The sequence below is a fragment of the Phyllobates terribilis genome, unplaced genomic scaffold (assembly GCF_046119375.1).
Source record: "Phyllobates terribilis strain yellow unplaced genomic scaffold, ASM4611937v1 Scaffold_3__8_contigs__length_932513732, whole genome shotgun sequence".
Lineage (NCBI taxonomy): Eukaryota > Metazoa > Chordata > Amphibia > Anura > Dendrobatidae > Phyllobates > Phyllobates terribilis.
Window position 1 is genome coordinate 214,784,875 of NW_027362763.1, and position 17,447 is coordinate 214,802,321.

Genomic DNA, 17,447 nt, shown 5'->3' on the forward strand with positions numbered 1-17,447 from the left:
CAGTGTGTGTGTGTGTGTGTGTGTACAGTGTGTGTGTGTGTACAGTGTGTGTGTGTGTGTGTGTGTACAGTGTGTGTGTGTGTGTGTGTACAGTGTGTGTGTGTGTGTGTGTACAGTGTGTGTGTGTGTGTGTACAGTGTGTGTGTGTGTGTACAGTGTGTGTGTGTGTGTACAGTGTGTGTGTGTACATGTCTGTGTGTGTACAGTGTGTGTGTGTGTGTACAGTGTGTGTGTGTACAGTGTGTGTGTGTGTACAGTGTGTGTGTACTGTGTGTGTGTGTACAGTGTGTGTATATGCCTGTGTGTGTGTACAGTGTGTGTATATGCCTGTGTGTGTGTACAGTGTGTGTGTGTGTACAGTGTGTGTGTGTGTACATTGTGTGTGTGTACAGTGTGTGTGTGTGTGTGTACGTGTGTGTGTGTGTGTGTACAGTGTGTGTGTACAGTGTGTGTGTACAGTGTGTGTGTACAGTGTGTGTACAGTGTGTGTATATGCCTGTGTGTGTACAGTGTGTGTATATGCCCGTGTGTGTACAGTGTGTGTATATGCCCGTGTGTGTACAGTGTGTGTATATGCCTGTGTGTGTGTGTGTATATGCCTGTGTGTGTATATGCCTGTGTGTGAGTGTGTGTACAGTGTGTGTGTGTGTGTACGTGTGTGTGTGTGTGTGTATATGCCTGTGTGTGTGTGTGTGTATGCCTGTGTGTGTGTGTATATGCCTGTGTGTGTGTGTGTGTATATGCCTGTGTGTGTGTGTGTATATGCCTGTGTGTGTGTGTGTATATGCCTGTGTGTGTGTGTGTATATGCCTGTGTGTGTGTGTGTATGCCTGTGTGTGTGTGTGTATGCCTGTGTGTGTGTGTGTATATGCCTGTGTGTGTGTGTATATGCCTGTGTGTGTGTATGCCTGTGTGTGTGTGTGTATGCCTGTGTGTGTGTGTGTATATATGCCTGTGTGTGTGTGTGTGCCTGTATATGCCTGTGTGTGTGTGTATGTGCCTGTGTGTGTGTGTGTATATGCCTGTGTGTGTGTGTGTATATGCCTGTGTGTGTGTGTGTATATGCCTGTGTGTGTGTGTGTATATGCCTGTGTGTGTGTGTGTGTGTGTATATGCCTGTGTGTGTGTGTGTGTGTATATGCCTGTGTGTGTGTGTATATGCCTGTGTGTGTGTGTATATGCCTGTGTGTGTGTGTATATGCCTGTGTGTGTGTGTGTATATGCCTGTGTGTGTGTGTGTATATGCCTGTGTGTGTGTGTGTGTATATATGCCTGTGTGTGTGTGTGTGTATATATGCCTGTGTGTGTGTGTGTGTATATATGCCTGTGTGTGTGTGTGTATATGCGTGTGTGTATATGCCTGTGTGTGTGTGTGTATATGCCTGTGTGTGTGTGTGTATATGCCTGTGTGTGTGTGTGTATATGCCTGTGTGTGTATATATGCGTGTGTGTGTGTGTATGCCTGTGTGTGTGTGTGTGTATGCCTGTGTGTGTGTGTATATGCCTGTGTGTGTGTGTATGTATATGCCTGTGTGTGTGTGTGTATGTATATGCCTGTGTCTGTGTGTATATGCCTGTGTGTATATGCCTGTGTGTGTGTATATGCCTGTGTGTATATGCCTGTGTGTGTACATGTCTGTGTGTGTGTACAGTGTGTGTACATGTCTGTGTGTGTGTACAGTGTGTGTACATGTCTGTGTGTGTGTACAGTGTGTGTACATGTCTGTGTGTGTGTACAGTGTGTGTACATGTCTGTGTGTGTGTACAGTGTGTGTACATGCCTGTGTGTGTGTACAGTGTGTGTACATGCCTGTGTGTGTGTACAGTGTGTGTACATGCCTGTGTGTGTGTACAGTGTGTGTACATGCCTGTGTGTGTACAGTGTGTGTACATGCCTGTGTGTGTGTACAGTGTGTGTACATGCCTGTGTGTGTGTACAGTGTGTGTACATGCCTGTGTGTGTGTACAGTGTGTGTATATGCCTGTGTGTGTGTACAGTGTGTGTACATGCCTGTGTGTGTGTACAGTGTGTGTATATGCCTGTGTGTGTGTACAGTGTGTGTATATGCCTGTGTGTGTGTACAGTGTGTGTATATGCCTGTGTGTGTGTACAGTGTGTGTATATGCCTGTGTGTGTGTACAGTGTGTGTATATGCCTGTGTGTGTGTACAGTGTGTGTATATGCCTGTGTGTGTGTACAGTGTGTGTGTATGCCTGTGTGTGTGTACAGTGTGTGTGTATGCCTGTGTGTGTGTGTATGCCTGTGTGTGTGTGTGTGTGTGTATATGCCTGTGTGTGTGTGTGTATATGCCTGTGTGTGTGTGTATGTATATGCCTGTGTGTGTGTGTGTGTGTGTATGTATATGCCTGTGTGTGTGTGTGTGTATGTATATGCCTGTGTCTGTGTGTATATGCCTGTGTGTATATGCCTGTGTGTGTGTACAGTGTGTGTGTACAGTGTGTGTACATGCCTGTGTGTGTGTACAGTGTGTGTATATGCCTGTGTGTGTGTATATGCCTGTGTGTGTACAGTGTGTGTATATGCCTGTGTGTGTGTATATGCCTGTGTGTGTGTACAGTGTGTGTATATGCCTGTGTGTGTGTACAGTGTGTGTATATGCCTGTGTGTGTGTACAGTGTGTGTATATGCCTGTGTGTGTGTACAGTGTGTGTATATGCCTGTGTGTGTGTACAGTGTGTATATGCCTGTGTGTGTGTGTGTGTGTGTGTACAGTGTGTGTACAGTGTGTGTGTGTGTACAGTGTGTGTGTGTGTGTGTGTGTACAGTGTGTGTGTGTGTATGTACAGTGTGTGTGTGTGTACAGTGTGTGTGTGTGTGTGTACAGTGTGTGTGTGTGTGTGTGTACAGTGTGTGTGTGTGTACAGTGTGTGTGTGTACAGTGTGTGTGTGTACAGTGTGTGTGTGTGTATATGCCTGTGTGTGTGTACAGTGTGTATATGCCTGTGTGTGTGTACAGTGTGTGTATATGCCTGTGTGTGTACAGTGTGTGTATATGCCTGTGTGTACGTGTGTGTATATATGCCTGTGTGTGTGTGTGTGTGTGTTTATATGCCTGTGTGTGTTTATATGCCTGTGTGTGTGTGTGTGTTTATATGCCTGTGTGTGTGTGTGTTTATATGCCTGTGTGTGTGTGTGTTTATATGCCTGTGTGTGTGTGTGTGTGTGTGTGTGTATGTATATGCCTGTGTCTGTGTGTATATGCCTGTGTGTGTGTATATGCCTGTGTGTATATGCCTGTGTGTGTGTACATGCCTGTGTGTGTGTACAGTGTGTGTACATGCCTGTGTGTGTGTACAGTGTGTGTACATGCCTGTGTGTGTGTACAGTGTGTGTATATGCCTGTGTGTGTGTACAGTGTGTGTATATGCCTGTGTGTGTGTACAGTGTGTGTATATGCCTGTGTGTGTGTACAGTGTGTGTATATGCCTGTGTGTGTACAGTGTGTGTATATGCCTGTGTGTGTGTACAGTGTGTGTATATGCCTGTGTGTGTACAGTGTGTGTATATGCCTGTGTGTGTGTACAGTGTGTGTATATGCCTGTGTGTGTACAGTGTGTGTATATGCCTGTGTGTGTGTACAGTGTGTGTGTATGCCTGTGTGTGTGTACAGTGTGTGTGTATGCCTGTGTGTGTGTACAGTGTGTGTGTATGCCTGTGTGTGTGTGTGTGTATATGCCTGTGTGTGTGTGTGTGTATATGCCTGTGTGTGTGTATATGCCTGTGTGTGTGTGTGTGTGTGTGTGTATATGCCTGTGTGTGTGTGTGTATGTATATGCCTGTGTGTGTGTGTGTGTATGTATATGCCTGTGTGTGTGTGTGTGTGTGTGTGTATGTATATGCCTGTGTCTGTGTGTATATGCCTGTGTGTATATGCCTGTGTGTGTGTACAGTGTGTGTGTGTGTGTGTGTGTACAGTGTGTGTATATGCCTGTGTGTGTGTACAGTGTGTGTATATGCCTGTGTGTGTGTACAGTGTGTGTATATGCCTGTGTGTGTGTACAGTGTGTGTATATGCCTGTGTGTGTGTACAGTGTGTGTATATGCCTGTGTGTGTGTACAGTGTGTGTATATGCCTGTGTGTGTGTACAGTGTGTGTATATGCCTGTGTGTGTGTACAGTGTGTGTGTGTGTGTACAGTGTGTGTGTGTGTGTACAGTGTGTGTGTGTGTACAGTGTGTGTGTGTACAGTGTGTGTGTACAGTGTGTGTGTGTGTGTACAGTGTGTGTGTGTGTGTACAGTGTGTGTGTGTGTGTACAGTGTGTGTGTGTGTGTACAGTGTGTGTGTGTGTGTGTACAGTGTGTGTGTGTGTGTACAGTGTGTGTGTGTGTGTGTGTACAGTGTGTGTGTGTGTGTGTACAGTGTGTGTGTGTGTGTACAGTGTGTGTGTGTGTACAGTGTGTGTGTGTGTGTACAGTGTGTGTGTACAGTGTGTGTGTACAGTGTGTGTGTGTGTGTGTGTACAGTGTGTATATGCCTGTGTGTGTGTACAGTGTGTGTATATGCCTGTGTGTGTGTACAGTGTGTGTATATGCCTGTGTGTACGTGTGTGTATATATGCCTGTGTGTGTGTGTGTGTGTGTTTATATGCCTGTGTGTGTTTATATGCCTGTGTGTGTGTGTGTGTTTATATGCCTGTGTGTGTGTGTGTGTTTATATGCCTGTGTGTGTGTGTTTATATGCCTGTGTGTGTGTGTTTATATGCCTGTGTGTGTGTGTGTGTGTTTATATGCCTGTGTGTGTGTGTGTGTGTTTATATGCCTGTGTGTGTGTGTTTATATGCCTGTGTGTGTGTGTGTGTGTTTATATGCCTGTGTGTGTGTGTGTTTATATGCCTGTGTGTGTGTGTGTGTGTTTATATGCCTGTGTGTGTGTGTGTTTATATGCCTGTGTGTGTGTGTGTGTGTTTATATGCCTGTGTGTTTATATGCCTGTGTGTGTGTGTGTTTATATGCCTGTGTGTGTGTGTGTGTACATATGCCTGTGTGTGTTCATATGCCTGTGTGTGTGTGTGTTCATATGCCTGTGTGTGTGTGTGTGTGTTCATATGCCTGTGTGTGTGTGTGTGTTCATATGCCTGTGTGTGTGTGTACATATGCCTGTGTGTGTGTGTGTACATATGCCTGTGTGTGTGTGTGTACATATGCCTGTGTGTGTGTGTGTACATATGCCTGTGTGTGTGTGTGTTCATATGCCTGTGTGTGTGTGTGTATATGCCTGTGTGTGTGTGTATATGCCTGTGTGTGTGTGTGTGTTTATATGCCTGTGTGTGTGTGTATATGCCTGTGTGTGTGTTCATATGCCTGTGTGTGTGTGTGTGTTCATATGCCTGTGTGTGTACATATGCCTGTGTGTGTTCATATGCCTGTGTGTGTACATATGCCTGTGTGTGTGTGTGTGTGTTCATATGCCTGTGTGTGTGTGTGTGTGTTCATATGCCTGTGTGTGTGTGTGTACATATGCCTGTGTGTGTGTGTGTTTATATGCCTGTGTGTGTGTGTGTTTATATGCCTGTGTGTGTGTGTGTATATGCCTGTGTGTGTGTGTGTGTTCATATGCCTGTGTGTGTACATATGCCTGTGTGTGTTCATATGCCTGTGTGTGTACATATGCCTGTGTGTGTGTGTGTGTTCATATGCCTGTGTGTGTGTGTGTGTGTTCATATGCCTGTGTGTGTGTGTGTTTATATGCCTGTGTGTGTGTGTGTATATGCCTGTGTGTGTGTGTGTTTATATGCCTGTGTGTGTGTGTGTATATGCCTGTGTGTGTGTTCATATGCCTGTGTGTGTGTGTGTGTTCATATGCCTGTGTGTACATATGCCTGTGTGTGTTCATATGCCTGTGTGTGTACATATGCCTGTGTGTGTGTGTGTGTTCATATGCCTGTGTGTGTGTGTGTGTTCATATGCCTGTGTGTGTGTGTGTGTTCATATGCCTGTGTGTGTGTGTATATGCCTGTGTGTGTGTGTATATGCCTGTGTGTGTGTGTGTATGCCTGTGTGTGTGTGTGTGTGTATGCCTGTGTGTGTGTGTGTATGCCTGTGTGTGTGTGTGTGTATATGCCTGTGTGTGTGTGTGTGTATATGCCTGTGTGTGTGTGTGTATATGCCTGTGTGTGTGTGTGTATATGCCTGTGTGTGTGTGTGTATATGCCTGTGTGTGTGTGTATATGCCTGTGTGTGTGTACATATGCCTGTGTGTGTGTACATATGCCTGTGTGTGTGTGTTCATATGCCTGTGTGTGTGTGTGTTCATATGCCTGTGTGTGTGTGTGTTCATATGCCTGTGTGTGTGTGTTCATATGCCTGTGTGTGTGTGTTCATATGCCTGTGTGTGTGTGTTCATATGCCTGTGTGTGTGTGTTCATATGCCTGTGTGTGTGTGTTCATATGCCTGTGTGTGTGTGTTCATATGCCTGTGTGTGTGTGTGTGTTCATATGCCTGTGTGTGTGTGTGTGTTCATATGCCTGTGTGTGTGTGTGTGTTCATATGCCTGTGTGTGTGTGTGTGTTCATATGCCTGTGTGTGTGTGTGTGTTCATATGCCTGTGTGTGTGTGTGTGTTCATATGCCTGTGTGTGTGTGTGTGTTCATATGCCTGTGTGTGTGTGTGTGTTCATATGCCTGTGTGTGTGTGTGTGTGTTCATATGCCTGTGTGTGTGTGTGTGTGTTCATATGCCTGTGTGTGTGTGTGTGTTCATATGCCTGTGTGTGTGTGTGTTTATATGCCTGTGTGTGTGTGTGTTTATATGCCTGTGTGTGTGTGTGTTTATAGGCCTGTGTGTGTGTGTGTTTATAGGCCTGTGTGTGTGTGTGTTTATAGGCCTGTGTGTGTGTGTGTGTGTGTGTGTGTGTGTGTGTGTGTGTGTGTGTGTGTGTATGCCTGTGTGTATATGCCGGTGTGTGTGTCCATTGTGTATGCCTGTGTGTTTATGTGTCTTCACACATACGTGTGTGTGTGCTTCCCTGCTTGTCTGCATTTTTGTGTGTGATTGTCTGAGTGTGTCTGTGCATTTCTGTGTGTGCTTGCCTGTGTGTGTACTTGTCCCCATTTCTGTGAGTATGTGTATCTGCGTGTGTATATTAGGGCTCTTTCACATGTCCTGATATTTACGGGACTGGAAATATCCGTGTCCACCTGTGTGTCATCCAAGTGACACATACTGGCGCTTGGGAATCAGTATACAGTTAGCGCTGTTCCCAAGAGCCGGGTGCTGAGCGCTGCCCTCATCATAGATCCCTGCAGGCAATGTGATCAGCAGCAGCGGGGTCAATGATGAGAGTAGTAGTCTACTCCCACCCTGTCCGTGTTCAACTGTAAAAATAGGAATAAAATAAAAAAATACTTATACTCACCTCTCCTAAGTGTCACCTGCCGTAATCCGTGCGAGCGCTCACGCCGAGGAGAATGACTTCTGCAGCGAGCTTGCTCCAAAGCTGCGCTTAGTGAATGACAGAGCACCGCTTGTTGAGCGCAGCTCCGGAGCCCACTCGCTGCAGGAGACATTCTCCTCGGCGTGAGCGCTCGCACGGATTACAGTGGGTGACACTTAGTAGAGGTTAGTATAAGTTTTTTTTTAATTTATTCTATTTACAGTTGGACACAGCGGGTATAGACTATTACTCTCATCATTGACCATGCTGGTGCTGATCGCAGCGCCTGCAGGGATCTATGATGAGGGCAGCGCTCAGCGCTCTTCCCAAGCACCGGGTGCTAACTGTCATCAGTGTGCGGGACTTTTTGCGGTCTGGACAGCAGGTAAAAAACAGACATGCCAGCGTGTTTTGCCCACGGACACCACATAGTCTGTAGAAAGTGGAAACACACTGACATGTGCACATACACATTCATGTGAATGGGTCTACGTGTGTCAGTGTCTCTGGTACGTGTGGAAACGGTCACCGCATGTACTGACGTGTGAAAGGGCCCTTAGTATGTGTCTGTGTAAGCGTGCTTCTGCATGTCTGTGTGCTCTTCCAACGATTTATTACATTTGGAGAGAGATGGGAGAGAAATTTTAGGAGACAGAATGGGGAGATGTGTGAAGAAACAGTATGGTGAACTAGGGGAGGGGTGGGAATGGGTGCGAGAACAGAATGGGGATGTATGAGGAAACAGTATGGAGAGTAGGGGAATAGTGTGAGGAGACAGTATGGCGGGAGAAAAGTGTGAGGTGACACAGCACAGAGACTAGGTAGTGTGGGGGAAGGTATAGAGATGCGGCAGTATAGGGGGAACAGTGTGAGGGCACAGCAAGGAGGGAACAGTATGCTGAGGAGGGGGGAGTGTGATGAAGGGGCACAGTATAGAGACTGGGCAGTATAGGGGGGACACAGTGTGAGAGGACAGTGTGAAGAGGGGGCCCAGTATGGTAAGGAGAGGACAGTGTGGAGAGCAGGTACCATAAGAGGGGTAGAGTGTATGTCATGTTTTGTGCAGGGAGCATTGTAAGAGTTAGGTTTATTCAGGGGCTCAGTGTAGATATTTTTATTCAGGAGCATTATAATGACTCTGCTATCTTTAAGGGCATCGTGTGGGGATGAGCTGCAGAATACCGGAGAAGATGGAAGTCTGCAGAGACTAGCTGTGGATGAGAAAAGTCATCATGGAGACTGGACAAGAGGGAGACGAAAAGAGAGAGAACGACACTAATCAGAGAAGACGTCTCAGGTAAGATACCTGGATGTAAATGTTCATTTGTGATCCTCCCTGTGTCTCATCAGTACTGTGGTTCCTGTATGGTCTGCAGTCTGATGATGACTGATAACTCCCAGTATCTCTATTGTTAGTTACATACTGGGAGTTGTAGGTTTATGTGATATAAAGATATATGGGGCTGACCTGACATTACAAATGATGGTCTGCGTGTTTGTGCGCGTCTGCGTATCTGGAATAATATGTATTTTGTAAGATGCGTGTATGTAAGAGTCCATTGTGGTGTGTAATAACATTCATATGCTTGAGGCACCTTTACTAAATCTATTAGGACTCACTCACATGTGTTAGGGAATTCTATTTGTCTTTCCACATTTAGGAACAGACAAGTGAAATTTGCTAACCTTGTCATAACCATAGGGTTGTACTTGTATGGAGCGGGTTCAGGAGCTGAGCCTGCTCCATACCAGGCAGATGTCGGCTGTGTTACATAGCCGGCGTCTGCCTGTAACAGCAGTGATCAGAGCTCGCCTTGATTGCTGCTGTTTTGAGTATTTAAGTGCCCTTGTCAATCACTGACAGCAGCATTTAGCTAGCCGGTGCATGCAGTCACCTGCTCCCTTCTGCCCCCTGTGACGCAGTTGCAGATTGCTGTTGGGTTGCCAGTAGTGCTGAGTGAGCGTGGTCAGATAAGGTGTGATCCCAGCATGCTCGGGTGTTATCCAGGTATCTTGTAGTGCTCAGCTAATATGCTCGAGTCCCTGCGGTAACATGTTTTGCGGCGGTAGACAGAAGCAACATATGCAGGGATTACCTAACAAACAGGCAATTCCTGCATGTGTTGCGTCTGTCTACCGCCGCAAAACATGCTACCCTGGGGACTCTAGCATATTAGCAGAGCACTACAAGATACCTGGATAACACCTGAGCATGCTGGGGTCACACCTTATCTGACCATTCTCGCTCAGCACTAGTTACCAGGTGCTGCTGCCATGTTAGTCGTTCAATGAAGCTCAGCCTGAGGTTGGCCTCCATGGAAGTGTCACAATCCAGGTGCCGGACGTTATTGCAGCACCCTCACTTTGTAGTTCGCAGTGACTGTAATGTCTCCCTCCTTGCACCGATCCTATGACAGGAAGCGAGTGGCGGCAGGGAGAATAAAACGTAATTTTCTCCGTGTAGCCAATGCTTTTCCATTAAGCCGTCTAACCAGGCTTTAAACCCTATTTACCCGCAGATTACCCCTATATCTGCAGATAAATAGCGTTTTTCAAGGTGACAAGTTACCATTAAAGGGACTCTGGCAGTACGGAATGACTGTTCGAACAAAGTCCTGCCGCTTGGTGCTCCACAGCATGGCCAATCATGTAACTATAGTGCATTATAGACAAGCATAACAAGTAATAAAACCGTTTATGGTGGGCTGTAGTGTGGGCCCCTAGAGTCAGTTCCCGTGGTGGGCCCTAGGCACCCCAGTCCGACCCTGCATGTGGTCATGTAACCGTTAGCTTGCACAATACCGGGGAATCATGAAAGAATTCGTACCGCACGCTGTCACAATTCAGAAGTCTGTAGTCACAAAGTGACAGCAGATTTGATGTAATCTAAACCTGGACAACCCCTTAAAAGGGGATTTCCAGCAAAAAGTGTTCCCCTTTTATCAGGCAGAGCTTGGGTAAAATAAAAATCTGTTCCTCCCTCACATCCCTGGTTTCAGTGATGCCTCTCCGCTGCTGCTCAGATGATTCCTTACAGACCGTAATAGTGACGTCATGGCTATAGCCGCCTGTGCAGTCATCATAGGCAGAGCCGTGAGCTCAGTAATTGGCGGCAGCGGTCTTAGGTGCTGTAATCGTGACATCAACACTGCAGCCTGTAACCAATCACCAGAGCAGGGGAGGAGACCGAGCTAGACCCAGGAGGGAAAGCAACAGCTCCTCCCGGATAAACCCTTCTGTATGACCAAATTTAGATACTTTATTAGACATCTTGAACAAATATTGTTCGGATACATATTTTCACTGTAAGACATTGGAGGACAGTTAATGCAATTACTACGGCTTTTTTTAAAAAAAAAAAAAACGAGGGACAATGAAAGCACACTACTACTGTTCCCATACAAACAGGCAGAGTGTGTGTGTGTGTGTGTGTGTGTGTGTGTGTGTGTGTGTGTGTGTGTGTGTGTGTGTGTGTGTGTGTGTGTGTGTGTGTCATTGGTCAGTAGCCTGTATTCCTCTACTATGGCATAAAACTGGAGTACACACAGGGGAGGTGTATGAAGTTCTCAGTAATTGTGAGGTTAAGTTTGTCAGGAATGTGGAGCAAAAAGTAAGCAGTGTATGCAATTGACAAGAACCAATAGGACAATGGGTGTGCTATATTTTTTATACCAAGCAGCATATAAAATAACCATTATTGAAGCAAACTGCTCATTAACAAGTACAAGTGTCCAGCAACGGCAAATGCTAGAACAGAACAGACAACGTTCTGCCATAGGAATGACTATTACATAGCACGCAAACATTTTCCACACTGCAGTAGAAACATCAAGCTGCACTTTGATGGTCTGCTGTGGGTAGTAAAGACTAGGACATCCACCGCAATGTATTCATTCCTGAGAAACATACCTTCTAAATATCTCAAAGGCATGCCTAGGAGCTGGTGGGATGTTGCATTTTGGTGTAGCAGATTGTGTAGGCCAGTAACCAGTGGTCAGCACTCGGACTGTGAGATCTACACCTCCTAAGGAAACCTGAAATGGAAAATCAGATGACACTGAAGTGACTGCACAATTGTGAGAGTAGTAAAACCACAATGTCAGCAAACATGTCTATAAACCTGCACAGACATTTTTATTTCCATACCCCTGTGGTCTGTAAGTGTTGCCGGAATTCATCCATAGTGGTGTTGGAGATGCTCATGTCCCTGAACATGCCTTCCAACTTTGATGTAAATTGGCAACCGCACTCCGTCTAAAAGAGAAGAGCATTGTCTGTCAACATATCAGATTTCACTGACGATCTGCTCTATGTGGCTTCCTTAATTTGTTTTGCCATGCACTTCAGAAGGTGTCATGAGAAGATGGCCTATTGTGTAAATTCTGTTTTCACGCAAAAAAAAAAAAAAAAAAAAGAAAAAAAAACTAAAATCAAATCACATTTTTGAAATATCACTATTTATAGTTACTAAATCCTGAAAACCTGCACTTAGCGTAGCCTAATAGTCTGACAACTCCTGTTTTGTAGCGATCACTTTTCAGTCATCTCATGATCATCACAGCTAGAATTACACTAAAAAGGTAAAACTTATACATAAACCATTTGCAATAGGTGGCACTAGAGAGCCAGATATGTCCCTCCTTGAAGAGATCTCATTTGCATAGCCTTTTCCCAGCAGGCACTGCCTGGCCCATCAGTCTCTTTAAGTAGACAGCACATTGAGTCTTACTATGTGTATGTGAACCCCAATAGGCCGGCAGCTACATCCATCCTTGGTCTCTACTACCACTACACAGTGACAGAGCTCTTCAGCTTGTGCCATTGGATATGAACAGAGCTGATCGGATATTAATAACTTATCATGCAAATAGGTCATCAACATCATACAGCAGGAAAACCACTTACAACTAAACACTAATCTACCATATTAAGCTCCTCTCACCTTCAGCTTAGAGATCATGTTCTTTTCCGAGTCATCAGACACACTCTTGTTGGTGAGGAGTCTTCGGGCCAGATGTTGCTTGTAATAACGCTCAAATACATCTTTTTCTTGCATAAACCTAAACAGGACCATTGCCTTGTCCAGTATGGATTCTACCTCCTGTTCAGTCAGCTGGTAAGGAAACAAAGGTTACATCAAGATGTATAAGAAAGCAAACCACCAACCCCCTCCCCGCTGGCCCTCATGATCTAACCAGCCATGCCCCAAGAGCACTTACTCCTTTGACTCCTTTTTTCAGTTTGTCATCGATAAATAAGGAAAGGTATTCGGGGGACCTGGAGTTCAGATTAAGAAAATACTCAAAGTCACCAGCAATGGTTTGCTTGAAAAGACGGTCATTACTAAAAGATTCCTGAAGGAACCGGTCAAATCTGCTCTTCAGGTCAAGAAGTCCCTGTAAAAAGTGAAATGAAAAAGAAAAACAATTCACAAATACAGCATTACAATATTTCATTGCTTGGAAGATTAAAATGGTGGTTGTTAGACAGATTTCTGATCCGAGCTATGACACCATTAAGATACAGTCGGGGAAATAAGTATTTGATCACTTGCTGTTTTTGTAAGTTTGTCCACTGACAAAGACATGAACAATCTATAATTTTAAGGGTAGGTTATTTTTAACATTGAGAGATAGAATATCCAAAAAATAAAAAAAAATAAAAATCAAGTAAATCACATTGTATAAATTAGATAAATTTATTTGCATTTTGCAGTGAGAAATAAGTATTTGATTCCTCTGGCAAACAACACTTAATACTTGGTGGCAAAACCCTTGTTAACAAGCACAGCAGTCAGATGTTTTTTGTAGTTGATGATGAGGGTTGCGCACATGTCAGGAGGAATTTTGGTCCACTCCTCTTTGCAGATCATCTCTAAATCATTAACATTTTGAGGCTGCCGCTTGGCAACTCTGAGCTTCAACTCCCTCCATAAGTTTTCTATGGGATTAAGGTCTGGAGACTGGCTAGGCCACTCCATGACCTTACTGTGCTTCTTTTTGAGCCACTCCTCTGTTGCCTTGGCTGTATGTTTTGGGTCACTGTCTTGCTGGAAGACCCAGCCACGACCCATTTTTAATGTCCTGGCGGAGGGAAGGAGGTTGTCACTCAGGATTTTACTGTACATGGCTCCATCCATTTTCCCATTGATGCGGTAAAGTAGTCCTGTGCCCTTAGCAGAGAAACACCTCCAAAACACAATGTTTCCACCTTCATGCTTGACAGTGGGGACGGTGTTCTTTGGGTCATAGGCAGCATTTCTCTTCCTCCAAACACGGCGAGTTGAGCTAATGCCAAAGAGCTAAATTTTTGTTTCATCTGACCAGAGCACCTTCTCCCAATAACTCACAGAATCATCAAGGTGTTCATTGGCAAACTTCAGATGGGCCTGCACATGTGCCTTCTTGAGCAGGGGGACCTTGCAGGCACTGCAGGATTTTAAACCTTTAAGGCGTAATATGTTACCAATGGTTTTCTTGGTGACTATGGTCCCAACTGCCTTGAGATCATTAAGTTCCCCCGTGTAATTTTAGGCTGATCTCTCACCTTCCTCATGATCAAGGATACCCCACGAGGTGAGATTTTGCACGGTGCCCCAGATCGATGTCGATTGACAGTCATTTTTTATTTCTTCCATTTTCTTACTATTGCACCTTACTATTGCATCTCCATCTCACCCAGCGACTTACTTATGGTTTTGTAGCCATTCCAGCTTTGTGCAGGTCTATGATCTTGTCCCTGACATCCTTAGAAAGCTCTTTGGTCTTGCCCAAGTTGTAGAGGTTAGAGCCTGATTGATTAATTGAATCTGTAGACAGGAGTCTTTTATACAGGTGACTATGTAAGACAGCTGTCTTTAATACAGGTAACGAGTATATTAGGAGCATCTAACTGGTCTGTAGGAACCAGAACTCAATGGTTCGTAGGGGATCAAATACTTATTGCTCACGGCAAAATGCAAATAAATTTATCTAATTTATACAATGTAATTTTCTTGATTTTTTGGGGGGATATTCTATCTCTCAATGTTAAAATTAACCTACCCTTAAAATGATACTGTTCCTGTTTTTGTCAGTGGGCAAACTTACAAAAACAGGAAGGGATCAAATAATTATTTCCTTCACTGTATATCAAGGCATATTCTTTAAAGAGCCAAAACGTTAAACCTTAAACCTTATAAATCAACTTTACAGTACAAGCATAGATTGGAAACTTTGTAATCTCTCAATACAGAGAAAAATAGTTCCCGGCTCTGGCTACTCGCCCCAGTATGGATCATTTACCCCAAATTTGCTGGTAATTTTATCAGCTCACTGAGAGATCGTGTTACAGTTGCTGCCATAAAAGTCTAAGGACAAGGGAGAATATGGGAGCAGCAGCAGAGAGCGGCACACAGACACAGCTGCTAATATCTGTTCTACTGCACCCAAAAGGCGTACTGTGGAAGGTCTGAGTCTCGCCACCCATCTGTCCTCTGCGGTGGGGTGGGCTGGGCAAACAATGACGTTAATCGGCACTTGTTGATTCAAATGCACAGAAGAAGCAAAGGAAAGTGTGATTCAGACTTCCACAGCGCTCCCAAAGCCTCCATGGTAGCCAATATCGAGAAGAAAACAGGGCACCGATATGACAGATGGCGGTAACTGCAGCATAAAGGCAAGCACCAGGAATAGTGACCTTATGTTAAAGAAGTTGCCACTACTTTTTCATTGATGCCCTATCCTTAGGATAGGGCATCAATGCTTGAGCCGCACCCGGCCAATCAGCTGTTATCGGTGCGAGGTACTACACATCCGCCTCCTATTCAATTCAATGGGAGGCGGACGAGCAGTACCCTGTGGAAGCAACTACAGCTAGATGGCCAAGCACCACAAGAAAGTACTTCCGGCCAACAGCACATATAACAGCTGATCGGCGGGGGTGCCAGACCCCGGCAGAGCAAACATTGATGCTCTATCCTATGGAAAAGTAGTGGACAACTTCTTTAAGAAAAGTATAATCACAATGTCTGGAGTGGACGACGCTTAAAAAATATCAAATATTGTTTCACTAGTATACTACATGTTACATCTTTTTATTAAATAATTATTCAGATATATTAGCAATAAGAAGTATAATAATCTTATCTAAAGATGTGACAAATACACAACTTTGAGAAATGCATAACAATTAAAAATGCATAAACTACTTCCCCCAGAGCTCACATTATGTTCTCAGAATGGATATGGGCGCAGCAGACATCTTTGGCTGCAAAACAAAACTAAATCTCAGTTCCCACCCAGTATTACATTAAGTAGAGAATAAATGAATAGCTCTGACCACATGTTCACCTGCAGAAGGAGATGAGGTGAAGCCGTGGGAAACCTCACCGCTGCCCATACAATCCATGCACTGATCTATTTAAAAGGAATCAGTCACCAAGGTTTTGCTGCCCCATCTGAGAGTAGCATGATGTAGGGGCAGAGACCCAGATTCCAGAGATGTGTTACTTACTGGGCTGTTTGCTGTTATTTTCATAAAATCAGTGTTTTATCTGCTGCTGATAGAGCAGTTCTCTGAATGTTGTGCTTTGTATAACCCGCCTACACCATTGATTGGCAGAAAGATGCCAGTGTACACAGAAAGCTGCCAATCAGGGGTGGAGGCGGAGTTATATAGAGCTCATGAATATGGAGGACTACATGGCAGTAGGTTTACTGGTCCTATAATGATTAAATCAGTTACCAGCAGATTATCAAAACTACACCAAGTGGCCCAGTAAGTGGCACAACAAGAATCAGGGTCTCTGCATCTACATTATGCTGCTTTCACATTAGGTGGCAAAAACCTGGTGAGAGAGTGTCCTTTAACCCCTTTACAGCCTGTGGCGTAGTAGTACGCACCAGGCTATCGCCCCCTGTTCAGCGTGGGCTCACACTGAACCGGGCACATGTCAGCTGATTCTTACAGCTGACATGTGCCCGCAACAGCCACGGATGGAATCGCGATCCACCCGCGGCTGTTAACATGTTAAATGTAGCTGTCAATCTCTGACAGCGGCATTTAACATCGCCGCACCGGAAAAGCGTCACTTAACCCGCCCATCGGTGACCCCGTCACGTGATCGCGGGTCACCGATGCGTGGGCATGACAACCCTGGGTCTGCAGCAGACTCCAGTGGTTGTCATGTACTGATCGCTATGAGCGCCACCTAGTGGTCGGCGCTCATAGGACAGTAGCATTTCTGCTACATAGAGGTGATCTGCTCATCACCTTTATGTAGCAGAGGCGATCGGACAGTTGCTGCTTCTAGTCTCCTATGGAAACTATAGAAGGAAGCAAAAAGTGTAAAAAAAATGTTTTTAAAAATATAAAAAAAATATATGTTTAAAAAAAAACCCCACATACACATTTGGTATCGCCGCGTTCAGAATCACCCTATCAATATAAAAAAAGAATTAATCCGATCGGTAAACCGCGCAACGAGAAAAAAATTCTGAACGCCAGAATTACGTTTTTTTGGTCGCCGCAACATTGCAATAAAATGCAATAACGGTCAATCAAAATATTGTATCTACCCCAAAATGATGTCAATAAAAACAGCTCGGCGCACAAAAAATAAGCCCTCACCCGGCCCAGATCCCAAAAAATGGAGATGCTACGGGTCTTGGAAAATGGGCATTATTTTTTTATTTATTTATTTTTTGGGGCAAACTTTGGATTTTTTTTTCACCACTTAAATAAAAAAAGAACCTATACATGTTTGGTGTCTACAAACTGATAATGACCTGGAGAATAAGAGTGGCAGATCAGTTATAGCAGTGATCGTGGTAAAAAAAAACATAAAAAAAAAAAAACATCTGTGGTATTGCACTTTTTTTTTGCAATTTCACCGCACTTGAAATTTTTATCCCGTTTTCCCATACACGAAATGGTAAAACCAGTAATGTCGTTCAAAAGTACAACGCGTCCCGCCAAAAAAAAAGCCCTCACATGGACATATAGCCCAAAAAATAAAAACGCTATGGCTCTGGGAACAAGGGGAGCAAAAAACAAAAATGCAAAAACTGAAA

At 44.6% G+C, this 17,447-nt stretch overlaps 1 protein-coding gene across 2 annotated transcripts in view; it reads right to left on the reverse strand.

Annotated features, from left to right (window-relative positions):
• Positions 1 to 17,447, reverse strand: part of CUL3 (cullin 3) — a 145,511-nt gene that overhangs the window by 21,669 nt on the left and 106,395 nt on the right. For both annotated transcript variants that reach the window (XM_073674628.1, XM_073674627.1), the window contains exons 8-11: positions 12,615 to 12,791; positions 12,338 to 12,508; positions 11,542 to 11,649; positions 11,305 to 11,429 (exon numbers count right to left, since the gene is read on the reverse strand). In XM_073674628.1, the coding sequence (XP_073530729.1) occupies positions 11,305 to 11,429; positions 11,542 to 11,649; positions 12,338 to 12,508; positions 12,615 to 12,791 (581 nt within the window). The remainder of the gene's footprint in view (positions 1 to 11,304; positions 11,430 to 11,541; positions 11,650 to 12,337; positions 12,509 to 12,614; positions 12,792 to 17,447) is intronic.